Source organism: Coturnix japonica, chromosome 38 (assembly GCF_054131305.1).
Source record: "Coturnix japonica strain WE chromosome 38, WE-NBRP24, whole genome shotgun sequence".
Taxonomy (NCBI): Eukaryota; Metazoa; Chordata; class Aves; order Galliformes; family Phasianidae; genus Coturnix; species Coturnix japonica.
Genome location: NC_140700.1, coordinates 4,510,743 through 4,531,547, shown reverse-complemented (window position 1 = coordinate 4,531,547; position 20,805 = coordinate 4,510,743). Strand labels below are relative to the sequence as shown.

The 20,805-nt window shown below is 40.5% G+C and overlaps 1 protein-coding gene across 4 annotated transcripts; it reads left to right on the top strand.

Moving 5' to 3' along the window:
- The first annotated feature begins 52 nt into the window (after positions 1 to 52).
- On the top strand, positions 53 to 17,919 carry ST7L (suppression of tumorigenicity 7 like). 4 transcript variants are annotated; one of them, XM_015885243.3, is made up of 17 exons: positions 53 to 254; positions 724 to 806; positions 1,517 to 1,676; positions 2,012 to 2,066; positions 2,672 to 2,787; positions 4,378 to 4,456; positions 4,678 to 4,832; positions 5,359 to 5,456; positions 5,601 to 5,715; positions 6,562 to 6,639; positions 7,342 to 7,414; positions 8,068 to 8,170; positions 10,761 to 10,911; positions 11,046 to 11,138; positions 13,190 to 13,329; positions 17,054 to 17,123; positions 17,405 to 17,919. In XM_015885243.3, the coding sequence occupies exons 1-16, from the start codon at positions 62 to 64 to the stop codon at positions 17,105 to 17,107; spliced, it is 1,746 nt and encodes a 581-aa protein (XP_015740729.2). In that variant the 5' UTR covers positions 53 to 61; the 3' UTR covers positions 17,108 to 17,123; positions 17,405 to 17,919. The 4 variants fall into 4 exon arrangements, 2 of the variants coding, with proteins under 2 accessions (XP_015740729.2, XP_085383242.1); XR_014938744.1 differs by lacking the exon at positions 8,068 to 8,170; XM_085527116.1 differs by lacking the exon at positions 6,562 to 6,639.
- The last annotated feature ends 2,886 nt before the right edge of the window (positions 17,920 to 20,805 follow it).

The window sequence follows — 20,805 nt, the reverse complement described above, 5'->3', positions numbered from 1 at the left end:
CCATCTTAGAGATGGGCGAAGTTTAAGGAGCTTCCCCTTCCCGGCATCCCCCGCGCTAAACATGGCGGACGGCTGCGGTACCGGGATGGAGCCGCCATGTCCCGGGTTGGCCGCGGCGCTGCGGCGCTGGGAGCAGCTGAGGCGGCGGGCGGCGGCTCCGTGGGCCCGTGGGATGTTGGCTGTGGCCGCCGGGCTCGGGCTCTTCTACCTGGCGCTGCGGGTGCCGCTGCGGCTACGGGACGGCCTGGCGGCCGGTGAGGCGGGGGGGGAACGGGGCGGTGTAGATTCGAGGCCTCCAGGCCGGGCCTTGTCCCCCCCGGGCCTTGTCCCCCGTTACTGTGCTGTCCTCGGGCTGTGGTGAACCCTCGGTGATTGTAGGGTGAGAACTGCGTTTCCTCGAGGGCCTTGATGGAGATCAGGGCAGTATCTTGCATCATGGGTTTAAGTTAAGATGGAATAAGGCCCTAAAAGGACGCGTTGGTGCCCGGTGCCATCAGGAGGTTGTTATGTGATGGTCATATTTTGATGGTTGTGTAAGTAGCGAGCTGTCACAGCAAGACATCCAGGCAAAAACAGCTCTAATAAAGCACTATTATCCATTGAAGCCCCAAAGATAATCTCACACCATATATGTGTGATTTTTAGGCAGCGTTGTTCAATAAAACCCCTTTTTATGTCTTTCAGTTCTGCTCATTAAGTCTTGGTTTTTCTGTCTCCCAACAGTGACTGTGTTCTTAAGCACTTTGACTCCAAAATTCTACTTTGCCCTCACAGTGACCTCATCCTTTATATCCGGACTGATATTTGTAAGTAGGCAGCTCTTCTTTTTTGTTTCCCTTTTATTCCCTGCCTTTTCAGCACCTCCGAGATTATGCCATTCACCTTCAATGGAACTGACTTCTTCAGTCAGACTCTAGAGGGTGCCTTTGCACTAGGAAGGAGCTCGTTACTTAGTATCCTTCCATATGTATTCTATATACTTTTTAACTTGTGTGTTGCCCAGGCTTAGGGAAAGTAGATTGCATCTGTTTGAAGGGTTGTTTTGAGGAGGTGTGTGTCTATTTGTATACACATGTGAATACATGCATAAATATATAAACATTTTAAAATATACATGCAAAGACAGCTGACACCTGTGGAAAGAAACTATTGAGATGTTTCTCTCTTGGAAAGTAGAGAGTTTAGCTTCCTACAGTTGTATTTTGGTGCTTTGTGCATGTATTGAGGTATTAATATGTTATTGTCCGCAGTGTAACAATAAGACCTGGGGAGAGAGGAACATAATGAGAGTAAAACTTTCCCTTTTTTCCATCTTTCCCATGTTGTGTGGGTAATCCTGTGTGACAAGACAATCCTGAAATAGATAATTACCATTGATTTTTAGGTATATATTCTGTCTGGAATCATTTGCAAGGGGATGTCCTTTCTCTGTGCGGTTTTCTCTCCATCCCTGGTGTTTATATCGGAAGGGTGTTGTTGCCTAAGGAAATGTTGAGTGCTTTCTTTCCCATAACAGGTATTTGAATGGTGCCACTTCCGAAAATATGGCACGTCCTTCATTGAGCAGGTATCTGTGAGTCACCTGAGGCCACTCATTGGCGGCGTGGAAAACAACCCTCCAGCACCAGCAGCATTCTCAGCTGGAGAGAATGAGGCGAACAGGCAGAACATGCCAGGTGATTGCTAACACATCCCTACAGTTTGCATTCAGCTTGAAGCTTTCAAATGATTTGAGGGAGTTTACCCTGTGCTATTGCTTGTAATGACTGGAGAAAGGCCTACATCCTATGATGTTAATAATGACACAGTGAGTTAATTGATCTAAAGCATTATTTATTCCCTTAGGAAATAGATTACACGTTCAGCTAAAACTGTTTCAGTAACTTTAGATCCAGTTGGATAAATATAAATTAAATTGGCTTTTAAAATTAAAGTAGCGTTTTCATAACTGCATATGAAACACAAAGCAATGTTGTTTGTGCTCTTAACTCAAAAAATACTTCTTTTTCAGAATGCAAGATGTGGCGAAATCCTCTTAATCTTTTCAGAGGGGCAGAATATAGCAGGTATTAACTGTTTTACTTTCCATTGCATGTTGTCAGTATTAACTGGGAGCCTACGCATGGCTTCACTGCAGAGCTTATACTGGGAAACGGCCGAGCCCTGCAAGGTTACAGGGGTGATTGATGCCAGTCCTGTGTTTAAAAGGCACCTCTCCAAGCTTTGACAGTCTTAATGTTAAGAATGCAAATATTATTGTAAATATCTTTTTTTTTTTTTTTTTTTGAGAGTAAAGTAGGAGAAAAATATTCCTGGAATTATTTTCCTCTTCTCCATGAAAGTCCTGGTCTTACAGCTGTTAATGTTTTATTCAGAGATTGAGACAGTGATTCTGAATCTTAAGTCTCTCCTCTGAGAAGATGCAGCTGTATTGTAACTCTCTGTGTTAGTTTGTTTCTTGAGAAGGAAGTTGATTGGGACTGCAGGATCAGAAAGTTTTTTTTTCCTTGTGCAACCTGTTAAGATTATGGGATAGTAATACAAGAAAACTCCTGATCAGCAGCTCCTGACTTTTATTAACATAACTTTTCTGCACTACTTGTTGTTAAACACTTCAGATATCTTCTTTGGCATCAGCATTACCATTTTACTGACATTTCTCCTGTTTAAGATACATGTGGGTGACTGGGAAAGAGCCTCTTACCTACTATGACATGAATTTGTCTGCTCAAGATCATCAGAACTTTTTCACGTGTGATACAGATTCCCTTCGGCCTTCGGATACAGGTACCTGTACTCTGTATGCATAAGATACGTAACAATTGGGGTGTGTAAAACGGGTTTATTTAATGTCATGTCAAATTTTTTGTGAATTAGCCTTTCTGTACTACTTTGAAGGTTTAATGTGTGGATTTGGGAATGAGATTTTTTCTCACCTTGTGCTTTACTAAAGGCTCTCAGGATCCTGACATATTATAATAGCTCACTTAAAATAAAGATAGTAATAATGAACAGCACAATACTGAAAACATGGGCTGTTTTCTTAACAACCAGTGAAGTGATCTCATTTCAACCTTACAAATGGTGCCATCTCTGTTATTTTGCCATTGTGTTTCAAATACTCAGTGAAGAAACTGTTCTCTACCTGGCTATTGTCAGACCGGCTCCTAGCTGTTAGGAAGCATTACTTGTCAGCTCGTTGTGACATTTTTGATATGAATTACATATTTCACAAGTGGAGTGTATTGTCTCTCTTGCTAAGCCAAGACTAATATTTTGTTTCCAAAAGAAAACTCAAACATTTTTCCACGTTATTCTTGCTGGACAGCAGAAAGTTTTGTTCCAAAAGAAACATGTATAGATTCTTCAGTTCTCTTATCGTGCTTTGAGATAGGCCAGATATGTGATTCCATGAACGTAAAGTTTTGGAGTTATTTCAGAGCTGTTATTTAGTATGAAAGCTATTACTTCAGCACAGATAATGGCAGCTCGAAGTATGTTGTCCATCTTCTGCTTGAAGCTGACTTCTAGTTTGGGATTCCCATTTTTCCCTGATGGAAACATTCCATCAGAATTTCACTTCTATTTCCAACTAAGGGAAAGGTTTAGAGATGCTGCATTCCATTTGTTTGCTCTTCATCTGACTGTGATTTTGAAATCAAACTGTGATTCACTTCACCCTTCTGAGTGGGAAGAAGTCACCATTTTTGTTTCCTACACTTTCTAATAAGCTGATGACTATCATGTATATTGAATTGGCTTGTCGTGTGGCTTTGCCACTGGAATGTACTCTGTACATTTAAAAGGATGTTGTTTAACCCTTTATGATCTGATAGTTATCTGAACACCAAAGTATTTCGTAGATATGTGCAATGCAGATCTTAACTCCATCAATGTTTTCTTGGAGGTTCTGTTTGAAAGCATCAATTATAATTCTGTGCAGGTCTGTGCAAGAACCCCTGTGTTTAACAATTACTCCTGCCAAGCTTTCAAGAAGTCTTGGGAAATGTTTCCAAAAGCTGGAGTACTTTAGAAATTGTACATCTGTCTGGTTATATAAGCTGTCTTTGCTTCTCAGTGTAGGAGTTTTCAAATGGTCAGTGAATAATCTTCCTGATGGTGTTGCTATCTTAAATCAAATCTGTGACACAGTGAGAAGTTGCAAGATTGTGCTCCTTTCGATAGAAACTCTTGCTGACATTAAAACATTCATTTCCTTACAACAGTTCCACAGCAAAGAGGTATTTGCAAACACAAGTGAATGTTAACACAGATCTGAGGCATGGGCAGCCTGTATTGCCTCACTTGTTCTGGTTTGCTAGCAGGTGTTTGCCTGCTTCTCTGTATCTCACCAGTCTTTATGTGTTTTTGCAACAGTTATGCAGAAAGCGTGGAGAGAGAGAAACCCTCAAGCCCGGATTAAAGCAGCATATCAAGCTTTAGAGTTGAACAACGAGTAAGTTTAGATTGTGGACTCCTTTGCTTTATTTCTAGTCTGAAAGATTAAATGGAGTGAAGCTAAGCTGTTTGTTTCTTATTCCAATAATAGTTAGAGAATTGTCTCAAAGTTTATATTTTTCTCTAAAACTGAAAAGTTTTGTTTTCCTGATGCTGTTTTGTTCAAAAATAGGGTCCTTTGTCCCTCAGAATGATTTGTGTCTTTTTGCCTTGTTACAGTTGTGCTACTGCGTATGTTCTTCTCGCAGAGGAAGAAGCAACAACTATTGTAGATGCTGAGAGGTATTTTAAGCAGGCTTTGAAAGCAGGAGAGATGATTTACAGGAAGTCTCAGAACTGCCATTCCCAAAGTCCCCAGCACGAAGCACAGCTAAGTAAGCACTTTGAAATCAAAGAAACGCTTATTTTTATGTGAGCAGAAGTGTAAAATCCAAGTTAGAATTAGTGATTCTAGTTTGACTTACAGTGTATTGAAGCACCTCTTACTGTCTTAGTATGCTTATGCACAGTGTGCTGTATGATCTGTTGTAGTACCTGGATGAATCTAGGAGGTGGCAGATGTGCTGTGTATTCACTGTAGGTTGTCTTCCGAGGCCTGATGCATTGTGTTTTGGAAAGCTGGGTAGATAGAGCAGGCTAATGAAACAATTAACATTTGTCCATAGCATCTTCTGTTATCACAAAAATATTTTGGAAGAAAAAGATAGGTTCTTTTTGTAATTTAACCTGTTTAAAAGTTGCCTGGTATTGGTCTAGATGGACTTTGGTTGGGATAGCAGTATTAGCTATTTTATGCTTTCACATGTGGCTAGGATAAAGGCTGTAGGGTTTTTAGTGTGTTTGTAAGAGAGAGAAAGAATTGAAACTGGTTAGTCTATTGTTCTTGTTTCTTTTAATCAGGAAGAGACACAAATGTACTGGTCTATGTGAAAAGAAGACTGGCTATGTGTGCAAGAAAGCTTGGAAGAATTCGAGAATCAGTAAAAATGATGAGAGATGTAAGTAATCAGAAAAGTAATGAGTGACTGTCATCCCTCTTGTCCAGTTTGCTTTGTGCCTGGCTTATCAACTACTCTGTTGAAGGAAGGATTCAAGTGAGTTTCTATATGTGCCTAATTCATTTCTCTTTACTGATTTTTCAGTTAATGAAAGAGTTTCCACTTCTCAGCATGCTGAATATTCATGAAAACCTCCTGGAGGCATTACTGGAGCTACAGGCTTATGCAGATGTCCAGGCAGTTTTAGCAAAGTATGATGGTAAGTGATACCTGTTGGGAAATATTGGTGGCTTTGTATAAGGATATAGGTGAACTGGACAAGGTGTGCCTATCTAAAAGCAGATGTCTGCCCAGTATCTCATCTCTTTGACTAGATTCTTATAATCACCAATGAATAGGTACTTCCAGACTGTGGGCCCTGTATTTCTTTTTAATGGTGAGCTCAAATTTAGTCAAGCTGTAAGCCGGTACACACTTTCTAAGTTAACTCTAATTCATAAAGAGATCTTGGAGCTCACTTTGCCTCAGCTCAAGGATTATTTTAATTTCTTAATCTCTTCTGCATCTGTGGCTATGCCTGATTTCATCAGCCTTTCTCAGTTAGTGCGTGGCCCCCTGTGTAATTGATGTAAATGGCTGAACAAGGTAGTCTCCCCTTCTGCTGTGTTGCAGGCTTGGCTTCATAGTTCTGTAATGCTGAGGTTCCTTGTCAGAGATTGTTAGTGACATACAGGCATACTTCTTACCAGAGATTAGTGGTATACAAGCTTTTGTCCATTAATTGGCAGCAGTTTGCTTTCACTTTCCATCTGAATTAATACATTTCAGGTGTTGTACAAGTCTAGATAAAAGCTAATAAAACGTAAACTTCCTTCATAGCTTCAGGGAATTAAAAATATCACGTTCTTGCCAAAATCTCTTGCCTGTTGAATGTGGCCACCCCAAATGCAAGCTCCTTTTATTTGATCATCTCTGTTCTTCTGTGTGGATTCTTATTAATTTAACAAAATCATTTGCTTTTTTTCTCCTGGTGCTTCATTGTTAACATCTGAGATTGTAACACTTCCTTAGGAAAAGGTTTCTGATATTTTTTTTTGTTCCTAAGCATCTGGAAAAATGAGCATGAGCTTCAAACTCTCTGTAGCCTCCCTGTGTTTTGCTTGGTACGACAGCCAGACTTCTAGTAAGTGATGGACAAGCCTAGGATGGGATTTACAAAAAAAAAGCAAGAGCCATCTGACTATACACAACATGGTATTTGGGAATTAGACCCCAGACTTTGTCTGCTTTTAAAGTAAACTTGTACTGTGGAGTGCTATCCTTCCAATCTATAATTGTCAGCTCAAACTTAGCCTTGCGTGTTCTACAAAACCTATAACTAATAGATTTTTTTTCCCCCCTATGTAACTGGAAAAGAATGGAAGTTGCATTTTCTGTAAGAATTTGTCTACCTGTCTGTAATATAATTTTTTTGTCAGCTTTTAGATGGTCTGTCCATTTTTTTGGTAAAACTTTGTTAACGTTACAAAATTAGGCAAAGATTAAAAGCTTGTTTTAAACCTTCCAGAGTTAATATAGGAAAAACGCTCTGTTCCTAAGTGTACGTTTATAGACGCACTTCTCTTTGAGTTCTGTTGCAGTGTTTTGTTATGTTTTAGTCACTTTACTGCCTAACTGCAACTCTGGGTTTTTAATCTGACACTGAAGAGTGACCAGAAAGACAGCTGTGCAAAGAGATTCAACGTTTCTAGACAGAGGTGGAATATTCTGGATGTTATGTTTATTGTATGGTGCACTGAAATCAAAAGTCTTTAAGCTCAGAGGAGGTTGATTGAAAAGGTTTACCTTGCCTTAAAATCTTACAGCTTGATTTTTTTTATCACAGATATCAGTCTTCCAAAATCGGCAGCGATATGTTACACAGCAGCCCTGTTAAAAGCCAGAGCTGTTTCAGAAAGGTAAGAAAGCACATCTGTGAAAGCAATGGTTGCTAATCTCAAGTTAAGCTTTAAAAGATGAATTAAGAATATCAAGACCCAACATGTAATATATTTCTAAGAGCAAGTTATGCATGTTTATATATATGTATAGTTATGTATAGTTAACTATATAGTTAGGTATGGCAAAACATAATTTAAAGTTTCTTTTAAGAATCTATAGAGTTAACACGGGTGAAGATGTTTCTGGAAAGCCCACACACATGTGTACCTTTGTATAATCTTGTTTCAGTCTTGCCTGTGGCGTTCAGCAGCTCTTTGCTTTGTGGATTGGGTGCTAGGTGATAGCGGTGGTTTATTGGCATTGCACTTGGATTCCGGTCTGTTTCCGTGGCTGATTCCAGCTTCACCTCCCCCTAGCTGGTGTCCTATCAATCTCATGAAAGATACGGGTGCTCAGTCACCCTGGGAGGTCGACATGAAGTTTTCAAAAAGTTTAACATATCTTTGCCTCGTGGGCTTGGATGACAGTCAAGATACTTAAACTAGCATGAACATTTGCCTCCGTGAAACAAATCAGTCACTTTTAATGAACTTCAAGCATAAAAGCCAATAAACACCTGGTTAGTGTTTATTATTTATTAGTTCTGTTCAGCATGAATTTTCCCCTTCAGGTTCTCCCCAGAAACCGCCTTCAAAAGAGGGCTTAGTACAGCAGAAATAAATGCTGTGGAAGCAATTCACAGAGCTGTGGAATTTAACCCTCATGTTCCAAAGGTAAGAGGGTTTTATTTCCTATTGGACCACATTATTGTTTTCTCAAAGTAGTCATTTTATATTATCATATTGTTTGAGCCCCGTATTTTCTTCAAGTTGATGTTCACTGTGGCCTTTGACTTATTAAACAGTAGAGTTGTTTTTAGTAATAGGTTGTGTTTGAACAGTTTTGATTTTAAACAGAAAAACCCTCAAAATGGTCCAGCTTGTTGGAAACTCCACTAATGCATTTCTATGGATGAGGATAAATAATTAGCAAATGTAAGATTAGACACTTAAAATCCCTGTAGCCAAATTAAGTTTCCAAACCATAACTACTCAAAATGCTTCTTCATGTTATGCTTAGAAGCCAGGCTCTGCTTAGTATAGATCTGCCATCATTGATTTTCCTCGTTTTTAAATGAGAGTAAGACTCAATACTGCTGTGTGATGTAATTTAATATCTTGAAGTGTCCAAGATAAGGATTCAACTGAGCACTGTGTGGAAATAGAATTCTATACTGCAGTTTACTGTCCTAGTGTTGGTGATGCATTCAGTTTGAAACCTTGAATGCAAAAGGTTTGCTTAGGTCTGGACCTAATCCTCTACAAATGATCATGGAGTCCGAGTGACTATTGCTATGAAGGCTCAAATTATCCAACCCCTCTATTCTGTCTGCCTGTCCAATCCAATAGAATGTGCACTGGGGAAGCTAATTGCTGGGAGAAATTGCTGCTTGTTTGCATGACTGATCAAGAGAGTAGCAAGTTCATTTCAGACAGTCTCAGACAGACTTTTCTTTTGCCTCTGCCTTTAGGGGAAGAAGATTATAACGCATTATCGTTATCTGGAAGTTGTTTTAATTTTGTTTGTCCTTCAGTTGTTTCAGGAGTCCCGTATTACCTTAGTGAGATACCATGTCAGAAATCTATTTGCAGACAGTAGTTCTGCAGACATTCATGGAAACTGATGCCAGGTTTCAGTCATTTGATCATCTCTTCCAATTCTGAACTTATCCATGTTTTTTTCATGACTCTTTCAAATTAAAACGTTGCCTTCAAGCACTGCTTCATTGAGCTGCATGGCAGAGTTTTATTGCTTGCAGTGGTCTAATGGGGAAGGGAATCTGCTTTTTGAATCTGAAGTCTGTCCTGTCCCATAGCTTAACATTAAATAAATGTCTAACAGAAATTTCTGGTATCCAACAAAAGCAGTTTGCTTTATGCATTTTGTGTAAGGAAAACTGTTTCTCTCTGCTCTGAGCTTTACTGTTATGTTTTTCGTTTGTAAGTGAGGAGATGGTTTTACAGTGCTAAGAAAAGGCTGCTGTGGGGTATTGTGGCATTGCTTGCAGCGGGGCTCCATCACAACTGCTGTGTTTGCACTCGAAGCAGTTCCTACAGCTGAAAACTGGGCACAGGAGAGAGCATGAGGAGTCAGGTCAGAGGTCAGATATCTGAGACCATTTTCCCACAGCAGCCCTGTGTGAGTGATCCTTTACTGTGTTAAAAAAATAAAAAAATAAAAAAAATTGAAGAGGATTAGAGAGGATTAGCAAGAATATTACCCTCCAGAGTGTGGGCCCAAGGCACTAAGAGAAGAACCTAGCCAGGCAGTAAATGTGCTTTATTTGGCCGGGGCACAACCCCTACTACATTCCTTCAAGAATCTGAATGGGAAAAGTTAAGTCCTCAAACTAGATTAGTAAATAATCTCATAGTTTGTGGCATCTGCTGAAATAAATCGGTGAGCAGGCTGCATTCTTACACTTTGGGAGACAGTCAAAGGAATCACTAGCTACAGTGATCAAAGATGCGGATTAGCTTTGGCTGTTATTGAATGAGATCCTATATGCTGGGGGAGAACAACTCGCAAGTAAATAATAGAGCTGGAACTATCACTTGGTTCTTTTAAAAAAGACTCCTCTGTTTTTAAAAGCAAAATTCAAAAGGAATAACTCTTTTAGTTTTTCAGTATACAGTGAAGAAGAGAAACTGTGTGTCCCGTGTATCAAGGAAAGTTTTAAGTCTTGTGTTATTTGACCCTTCTGTGCATCACACGTTCTGCTGATGTGTGGGGAAAGTTCACATTGGAGGTACTTGATGATAGCTCCACAAAACCAGGTTAAATTTGGGTTTTCCTGTGTTTGGTGGGTTATCTTCATGTGATTAGCATACCAGTGTTTCCTGACTTATACTTGGGATACTTATACATATTTAGAGTTCTACATTGAACCTTGCAGGGATGAAACAATGAACAAAAATACCAATGTTTTCTTTTTATTAGCCTGAACTTGTAGTTCCTGTGGTGTTATACCACAAGAATGTGGTTTTTCTTTTATAGTTTATTTTATGAAGATGCTTTTTCTTTCTTTCTTTCTTGGTATTCTGTGTGTGAGAACCCCAATCTGTGCCTTATACTCAGTGCTTTTCACTTCCCATGCCAGTGGATGCTACCTGTGTTGTGTTGGGACTGGGCTGTTTTACCAGCACATGGAAAGTGATTGCTGTGGTGCTCAGCTGCCCCTCAAGAAATGATCCTCTTCACTGTTAGAAAACAGTTTGGAATATTCTGTGTAACCAGGTGTGTACTTTCCCTTTTCACTTTCAGTATTTACTGGAGATGAAAAGCTTAGTCCTACCTCCAGAGCATATCCTGAAACGAGGGGACAGTGAGGCAGTAGCATATGCTTTTTTCCATCTCCAGCACTGGAAGAGAATAGAAGGGGCTCTACATCTGTTGCACTGTACGTGGGAAGGCAGTAAGTATCTCTTTTCATTTTCTTTCCTGTGCAATAGAGTAACATCTTTACCTTTATTCACCTCAGTCTCCTTTATTCACCTGCTTTCTGTATGGATTAGGTTCAGATCTAATGTCACTTCCTCTTTTTTTCAGCATTTAGGATGATCCCTTACCCATTAGAGAAAGGTCACCTTTTCTATCCCTATCCAAGTTGCACGGAAACAGCAGACAGAGAACTGTTGCCAAGTAAGTGGTTTGTAAGCAGTAATAATAAAACATAACCTAAGGACATGTTCAATTTGTGGTGTTCTGTATTTATCTTAGTATGTTTTTGAGTTAGAGCTTCTCATGAAGGGGTTTCAGCTATTTGTTGATGTCTGTCCCCAAATGATCTTAAAATATCTCACAGGTGCGTAGGGTAAACATGAGCTTGATTCTTTAAATTACTTTTTTAAAGAAGTAATGGATTTGATAACTGTTGTAGAAGAGTTGTTTCCTTTTTGCAATGAGTCTTCTCCAAGTGTTCAGTACTTTGAGTTCAATTATGGAGGTATGAGCCTACAAGCTTCATTCCCTTGGTGAGACGACCTGAAAATAAACCATTAATACCTGTGCCCATCATTCTTAGGAAATTAACATTAATTTAGATTAGAATTGTGCTCTTAATTGTAAATTTGATAGAATTCCTCTGAGGGTAAACTTCTACGTTGTGGATAAACACAAAGTCCCACAGAAAGAGGAAAGAGCTACTGCAAAAGCAGCAGCAGACCCACTGAGACCACAGCTGTGGAAAGCAAACCTACACATACGTGTTTCTATTTAAAAACCTGAAGTTATATTTAAAATGTGTAATTTAAATTTGCCCCCAGACTGCTTTAAATTACTCATTTCTCACTTATGCAGGATATTGCAGAAGGAATTCCTCAGTTAGTGACTAACCCTAAATTGTAGACTTCCCAGCATAATTAAACACCAACACATGCAGATATTTCAACACAATCATTCACGCATTCCTGTTATGTTTAAAGTATAAAACTACCCATAAATAAAACCATCTTAACACTTTTATTGCAGCACTTCCTCAAGAAACCTTGATACTTCATTTTAAATAGATAAATTTTAAAAGGTTACGTTGACCAAATTAATGAGTCAAAACTCCTGGATTGAGCTCTGACTGTTAACAGCCCCCAAATGGCTGTGAACATACAGAAGTGTCTCTCATTGTCCTTATATATTCTGGATTTGATTCTGGTGTACCAATGAAGGAAAAGCTACTGCAAAAAGAATTCTTTCTATTTTTTACCCTTTCTTATGTTAGACTCTGGCTTTTTCTACCTTATGTATCTCCTTGTTTTAAAATCCAGCTGAGTTTCTGCATTGTATGAGAGTGTAATAGTTTTCCATAGCAGGCAAATGATTTCTTTGATTTCTTAGCAAAGAGCGAGTAGGTTTTGAAGCTTTTTTTTCCCCTTAGATTTAAACAATCAGCTCTTGAAGAAATATGCAGCCCTTTCATAATTACTTATGTCTATAGAAACTGCTTTTCCTCGTTTAAAGAACCTTTCAGAATCATTGGATAGAAGTCAGAGCTGCAGGTATTCTTGGCCAGAAGTAATTGCACATTCACCAAACAGATCCTCAGCTAGTAACCAGTTGTAGTGTCTTGAGTGCTGAAAGCTCCATATGCCAGTCCCTCAGCCTTGCTAATCACCTTCTTTTGATTTTGTTACCATAGATTGGAAATTGCAAGGAACTGCTATGTAGAGAATTTATAACCTCGTCCTGCTGCTGTTTTCTTTGAGGTCTACTCTGTCAGCTGCTCTGAAAAATTTACTGTAGTCTGCCAACCAGAAATCTTTGAAAAGTATTGAGGACCTACTTTGCATGTGTATATAACATGGTGCTTGTTTTGTGCACACCGAGCTGCTCAGTCTTACAGGAAGGGTAGATCTGATCCTCTCTCTGGGTAACAGAATTAGGTTGAGAACACCTGAATGGTTGAAGTAGACCTAATAGTCAAGATTACAGCTTGTGAGTTGTGCAACTCTTCCCTCCATTCAATTAAAAGTTATCAAAAGTTAAGCCTGATGAAATGCTTCAGAAGTCTCATGCAAGTGAAAAAGAAGGTTGGGAAGAGCAGGCTATGATGGCTGGCAGCAGTAATGCTTTACTTAATATATTGTGCTTCAAATAGCCGTGAGACTGAATTGATGCCTACTTTAAGTCTGGAGTGGAGCATAAGGCTATTTAGAAAATTACCCTTGATTATTAAGTGCCAATATTCTTTTTCTTTTCAGCGTTTCATGAAGTCTCCGTTTACCCTCAGAAGGAGCTCCCCTTTTTCATTCATTTCACAGCAGGCCTGTGTTCCTTTTCGGCAATGCTTGCACTCCTCACACACCAGTTCCCTGAGCTGATGGTTGTTTTTGCTAAAGCTGTAAGTATGGTCTCTGCCATTTCTAGTTTAACGATGTTTCCCACACCTTTGTCTCTTAAAAATCAGAGACTCCGCTTTCCATACAGCAGATGTTTGCTGTGCTTTGTACTGTATAAGTTGCCATTTCCCTTATGCACAGACTCAGCCTCAGTATATTTAGCCTTTATTGATGTTTGAACCTCATGTATACGTATATGAATGTGTATAACAAGTGATGCATAAGTTCACCACCCACTGACTGATTCCCAGTTAGTTCCCATGAGCAGTGGAAAAGAGGGATGAATTCCCACCTTCAGAACTCCTTCTGCATGATGTCGTATGATATGGGATGTCCCTTTGGCCAGCTTAAGTCAACTATCCTAATTCTGTCCCAGATCCTTGGGTCCTTCTCTGGGAGTAACCTCAGCTCTGGACAGCACTGCTTAGCAGCAGCTATAAACATCAGTGTGTTATCAACATTGTTTTTCTCCTAGAACCAAAACATAGCATCACACCATTCTAAAGAAAATAATTCCAGCCCAGCTGAAACTAAGACACACTGAACTCTCTATTAATTGTTTTTTCAATCCTTGATAGTCAAAATTAGAGGGTGAAAGAGGTTCTGCTACCTTGCTGTTTTTATACAGCAGGTAATGGGGACCTAGGACATAAGCCCTTAATCTTAAGAATACATTGCTCCTAAAAATGTTGGATTTACTTTATTTATTCCAGTCCACAATGCCCAAATCATGCAGGTCTGAGAATGGGGCCTCATTTCCACACAGTTCTGTTGATCTTTATGTTGGAAAATGTAGTCGGACATGCCAGTGACAAATTTCATCGCTGCTCATAATTGGCTGGGTTCATAGTAACCAGGGTCTAACTATCTGCTTGATTAATTCTGTAAGGACTGCATTAGCAAAGTTGTATGATTTCCAAAGAGATACAAGGTCAAATGTTATGCTAACAAAGAATTGCTTGGTGAAGTTCTCTCTGCTGGGTTTCTTGAACCAAAAAAATAGACTTTGTACAAGTTAGTTGGCTTTGTATAATGGCATTCTGAATGTCAAGTGACATGTCCAAGTGTGGGGGGAAAGAAATCAGTGTTTGGCCATTTGGCAGTGTGTTTATTTCACTGTCTTTAGGGAAGGGCAGATAGTGTCTGCTCAGCAGAAAAGATGATCAAGGAGCTTTCATATCACCACGTAATTCCTCCCACCAATTGACAGTGATCGCTGGCACTGGCAAAGGGCTTCTTGCCACTTAGTCTTCTAGTTGAGCACTGCAAAAAGTGGAAATTACATTGTTAGGTAAACAGACAAGAAGTGAATTCTGTGTTAAACTCTTGAGATTGACAGCTGAGAAGGAAATTCTGTCTTCCAGTATTCTGCTGTTTTTGACAGAATTGATGCTCGATTCCATTCATGCTCTAATATTCTTGCTTATGTTAATTATTAGATTATTGTACTCTTGATCCTACTCCCCCTGTAAGAAACAATGCTATTTCAATATTGAACTCAAAACTTTTAGTGGTATTCCTGGATTGCTTCAGATCCTTTCTAAGTTGTCTCTGTATTTAATAGAAGTAATGCTGTGGTGAATGCCAAGACTTCATGAAAGTTTAGCACAGAATCATCTCTCTTGTGCTTTGGAGGAATGTGGCATTATAGCATATCAATTAATTTTCATAGCATGGTGGAACCATTTAGGTTGGAAAAGACCTTCAGGATCATGGAGTCCAACCATCAGCCTGAATCCCATCACTAAACCACATCCCATAGGGCCACATCCACAGATCTCTTAATTACCACTTCCCTGGGCAGCCCTTGGCAATGCTTGAGCAGTCTCTCTGTGAAGAAATTCTTCCTGAAAGGAAGAATTTTGTATTGAAAATGGAAGTTTACCTTCTGTTTAATTACCTGAAGGTCATTCCAGTGCTTTTAAGTTTTCTAAGTGAAAAGAAAAATCCTGTAATGAATTCTCTCAGTGACTTGTAAATAGATTCCTTGAATTGCATTTCTGTTACTTCTTGAACTGTTGTTTCCTATGGTTGAACCTAATATGCCTCTGTAGGAACTGTTTGCCTCTAAACAGCTTTAAGGAGTCGAATACCTTTCTATTGACTTTAAAAGTTGGAGTTTACATATTTTCATTTGTTAGTGCTTGAGTTTGTTTCCTCCATAATAAATCACAGGGTAAACCTTGGCAAATTGCTAAAAATGTTCCAAGTGGCCAAAAATCACAGTGAAGCATTTACTAGTTCCAATATATACAGTCTAATACACCATCAACAAAAGGCCTTTGCCCTGGCACCTACTCTGGTTCAGCTCCCTTTGAAACTGATGGCAGTCTTTCCATTGTATTTCCTCGCTCTGAATCAGGCTCCGAAGGGAACTTGGTTGTGTTTTATACAGGTGGAATGGCTTGTGGATGTGCTTATCATTTGCTAATCTACTTAGTGGCAAGCCTAGCTTCATTTGTTCTCTTGCAATGCTAGTTTTTAATATCCTTCAGCTGAAGGAAGAGGGTAAGATTTGCTGCATGAATCATTTTGGGTGATGCCAGCATCACCTTGCTACTGGAATAGACCATTGTTAGTTAATGTACTGAAAAAATACTGCAGCAGTGTTCCAGTATCCTACTGAAAGCATGTTCTTGCTCAGGGAGTTGGACAAAATCCGAAGACAATCCATGTTCCAAAGTATTTTGATACGGTTTGCTTGATATTTTCGCAACAAAGAAAGAATTCATGGGACTTAAATGAAGAAAGATTGGCTAATTTTGACGATAGCGAGATAAGGAGAAAACATTTTTCATTCGGTGCAGCTCCCCTTTAGAGGATTCCTCTCTGTTCTGCTGATAGCAGCCATCTCAAGGCAGGATACAGGACTAAGCAGAGCCCAGTCTGGCAAGTCCTGCTTTCTGTGACACTGCTTTACTTTCTGAACAAATCCCCCTACCACTTTCCCCAAAGCTCATTAAGTGAGACTGGAGAATTAACTTTTTAGCCAGCTGCTGAACTTTTCATATTTATAAACACTTGAGTCTTTTGCTTATCTAAGAGAAAATGTGTATAGTTTGGAGATGTGCACTTCCCTGCCAATGTGCAATGAGTGGTTCTACACTTCATAGACAAAAAAAAGCCTGAAGTTTCCTGTCACAGCCGAGTGTCGATGCCAAGGGCAAAGGTTCCTTGCCTCACTAATCTACATCTTAACTCATGCACTTAATGTGAAGGTGCCACACGCACGCAGGCAGTGAAGAAGCTAGCTGCAATGAAAAGCTCCTGCGCTGTTGTCAATGTTATGTTTTAAAAGCCTTTTTAATGTAATATTTGAGGTTATGATAGAAGCCAGGAGGGCCGAAGTAAAACTCTCAAAGTAAATGAGTCCTGTCACTGCTGCCTCATGGAAAGAGGGTTTGCGTGAGGATAACGCAGGTCCTGGTTAGCAGGGGGGTGGCTGTGGGGGTGTTCAGAAGGTGCGGGGTGGGGGTTGCATCATTTGTTTTAGCTTAATCTCTGTTTCTGGAACTGTTTAGATGGCATCTGTGGATCCTGTCTGAAGAATGGGCTGCTCTTGCTGGGTTGTCTCTTCTCTTTTTTTTTTTAACACATTTTGAATCGGTGACCTATAAATAATCCGTGTCTGAATCCCCAACAAAATGCACCACCCCCATCCCCAATGTGCTTCATGCTGGTGTAGTGTGGAGAAAGGCTGTTCTGACATGTGCTGCTTGTTCCTAGGTGCTGCGAGTGCTGTGGCCTGTGAGTGCCCCCAGTGTGCTGGCATCTGGCTGAGCCCCATCGTGCCCTGGTGAGTCACACCATGCATTGCTCACACAGCGCAAGTTTTAGGCTCTGTTTTGTGTATTTTTGTCCCGCCATCCTTGTTATTGCCTCGGCAGCTTTAAGAAGGCTCAGCCTTTCTGCCTCCCTTTACTGACGTCTGTAATTAAAGTGCCACAGGTGTTAAGTGCTCAAACGTGGTTTGATTCTCTGCTTTCTTTCTTCATATCTTAAACCTATAACATGAAGTTGATTTTTAAACTTGAGCTCACTTGTTGTCATTGCTGTGTTGTTGTTTTTTTCTTCCAGTTCCTTGGGACTCTCCTTTTCTCCTTTGCTGTGGAAACACTGAGATCCTCACGTTGTCCGGTCTGTGGCACAAGCTGAGTGCAACATTCCTCCCAGAGGGTTTGATTGCATTGTTCCCAATGTGTCCTGGCAGCACCCCAGGCATGGCTGGCTGACACCTGGCTGTGGGAGGCAGCAAAGAAAGCTATGCTGTCCTTTGTAGGCTGCCGTGTTGGTAATGGTGCTTCATGTTTGAGTTCCTTCTTTGGCCCTAGAGTCTGTAATCACCTAAGAAAATAGTTTTCATTGAGCAGCAACCTCAGTGCTCTCTTAACTACTTGTACAACTGGAAGGTAATAACTTCTGTAAGAAATGTGAGAGTGTAAGTTGGGCAGATGCTTTGAGTGTTGACACTTCCTTCTCAGCTGCAGATGCACCGGATAACTGGCTTTGGTTTAATTTTGTAAGTCTTTTTCAAAACATTTGTTAAGAGCAAAGTATGGTTTTGCTTTCTTTATTAAAAGGTTGCTTCTTAACGTGTGGAGTTTGTTGAATTCTTAAGCGCCTGTTTGAATATAGATGATAGCATGCAGAGATTTATTTCTTCTGTATCCCGTAAGTTTGCATTACACAAGGAAACTGTAGTGTAAACTCCTCTACTTCTTGTTTTTCTTCTTTAGATTTAATTATACGTATTTTGTCTGTCAAATCCCTTTGCCTTGAAGAATGGGCTGGTTTCTGAAACTACCAAAAGTGATTGTGGTGTCTGCATGGGAGAGTCTCCTTGGGAGACCTGAACTTTCAAGTGTTAGTCCAAAGAAAAGTGCTATCGTTGTTGATATCAAGATCTGAAGAGACCTGAGGTGTGGAGCACTCTTAAAAGGAATTACTTCAGATATGGACCAGCCACGAGGGTCTGTTTACTGGAAAGGTGAACAGATAGCTGTGGCAGCCAAGTGCTTGGAGGTAATTGGTGTGACCTCCATTTCCACCCTTCCCCCATTAGAGAAAATGTCAGCTTCTCAACACTCAGTTCTGCTGCTCTGTACTGAGGGAGCAGGCTCATATTAGACAAAAAGCTTCTTAAAATGTGGAAATCACAGGAATAGCAGAGGCTGGCAGATAAATGCTAATTCTGTGCATATTAGAAGTCATCCATCTTCCTGTGTTTCTGAGCTACGTGTAGTTATCTGTAAGAACTAGGGAGATTTTGCATGCTTCATCTTCACTGATCTTTGTGAAAGATTGATGTGAGCTGTGACCTTGACAGCTTCTGTGAAAGGTGTCATAAATTACCCTGGTTTTTGACTCCTGAATGTTAGAAGTTTGCTGTAGCCTGTGCCGTTCTCTGGAGCGGTACCTAAACCAATCAGCAGGAATGTTCTTTATTGGATTCTTCCTTGTAGGCAGGACTCTGATGATATTTTAATCAGTACAGATGAAATACTCCGTAATTCTGATTCTCTAAAGGTTTTTCAGTGCAGGTGCAGCTTCTGGTGCTTCAGCAGAGCTTCCAGCCTAAGGACCAGTGGGCAGGTGTTATTGGTGTGATGGTCATTGCAGCTTTTGGCAGAATGTGATGTAAGAACATTGCAGTGTGAAGACAGAATGAGTTTTTCAAATCTAGTTTAAGAAAACAAAGACTACAAAGCCTCCTGTGCACCTCCTGATTGCGACTGGCTGAGATGGAGCACCCACGTTTAGGTAGGAATACCACTGCTACTCTCTTCTGTATGTTGGTTGGGCTTTAATCCAAGTTAAATACTTGAACCCCTCATGGAATCACGAGGGGAGCCCAATGGAAAGGCAGTACCAATGTGTGTTTTTGAGATACCTACCTACTAGTTGGTGACTTTCTCAACTTTCCTTCCAGTTGAATTGCAGCCATCGGTGGTGTTTCTCACTGTGGAATCATTGTGGTGATTAATAGGTATGTTGTGTTCATGTAATTTCACATCTTGGTCCACAGGGGCCCATAAGGTAACCAACCTAATGCTTTTTAAAGTTGAACATTTTCCAGCATTTGTGTGAGGTTATAAATGAAGCAGTGCCTCCCATGTATCATCCCAAGAGCTGCTTTCTTTCACTGTCCTCCCCTGACATAACAGTAACAGAAAGGGGATGGGCTTGTGCTGAAAGTATAGCTGGCAGCAGCCTATGTAATGAAAATGTTCCTGTCTACCTCGAAGTGCCAGTAATTCTTGAGGAAGGAGGAGCTCTCTGCATGATTTCCTAGCAGGACTGTTCATGCTTTATAGCAACATTCCTTTGCCACCTTGGAGCAGGGGCTTAGCACCTGATGCATACCACAGTGCTACCATATCAGTCCACGTGCAATTAAGTTGCATAATGTATATGTAACAAGACAATTATGACTGGGGACAGATAAGCATTGATTGTTGCCATTACCCTGAAACATGCACTTTACAGTAGAGCCTCCCAGCCACTGGAATGGCAGAAGCCTCTTTAAGGCTCTAAGTCATGTAGTAGACTTTTCAAGTCTTCATTATATTTGGAAGAGCCAATGAAAACAAGGAACTTGAAAATCAACATTTGTTCATATACATGCTGCTAATATGTGAATAATTATCATCTCTTTGATTCACGCTGGCAGGGATTTGAGTTTGTTTTGCTGCTGTTGTTGCTTGTGGTGTCTTAGAGCATCTCAGAACATTTTTTGCCCAGCATTCTGCAGACATTTGTGTTGCAGTTGTCTCCTGCAGAGGTAGTGACTGTGCTGAGCAGCTCTACGGGGGTGAAACTTTCCTCTAGCTTATAATTAACTCTTAAACAGCTGTGTGACAGCACAGGCTTAGAAACTCCTCTGGTTGACAGGGGCAGTGTGAAGCACCTCTAGTTTCTTTGGGCTGATAAGCCACGTCAGAATAAGCCTCTAGGAAATGAGCTCCCTTGCAGTTGTGCATCATGGTTCCACCCTGTCACGAACCACAGTCACCATTTGTCTCTCTGCTGACAAGCTCGTGCTGTTGGTGCTCACCTCTTAGCCCAGGCTGCTGCATTGGAGGAGCTGACAGCTGAGGCTCGGGGCACCCAAGATCTCCCATGCCATGGTTCTGATGTGGGCCAGGCCAGGTTATTTCCTGCCTCCTTGTCCTGGAATTGTTGTGAAGGTGCCAAGGCGTAGATCCATGACTCTGAGCAAGGCAGTGTTTAAAGGTCATAGTCGAGATCATTAATAACAAGGTGCAAACGGCTGGTTTATATGTAACGTGAAGCTTTTTACTTATTTCATTTTTGCACTTTGGGGGCTCTGTTTGCTTATGGAGCACTTGGTGTCTGGTACCTATTTAGGCTGAGAGCAGGCAATTGGGTTCCTTCAGGCCTTCAGAGGAATGCAGAAAATTGTTCTCTGGTGTTGTAATTCTGCTGGGATAACTGGAGCTTATTTGTCTCACTGCTTA

Coding starts and splice junctions, on each gene's coding strand:
- ST7L (XM_015885243.3), top strand. CDS start 62: ATGGCGGACGGCTGCGGTACCGGGATGGAGCCGCCATGTCCCGGGTTG. Junction 255..723: donor ACGGGACGGCCTGGCGGCCG/GTGAGGCGGGGG, acceptor GTCTCCCAACAG/TGACTGTGTTCTTAAGCACT. Junction 4,457..4,677: donor GCTTTAGAGTTGAACAACGA/GTAAGTTTAGAT, acceptor GCCTTGTTACAG/TTGTGCTACTGCGTATGTTC.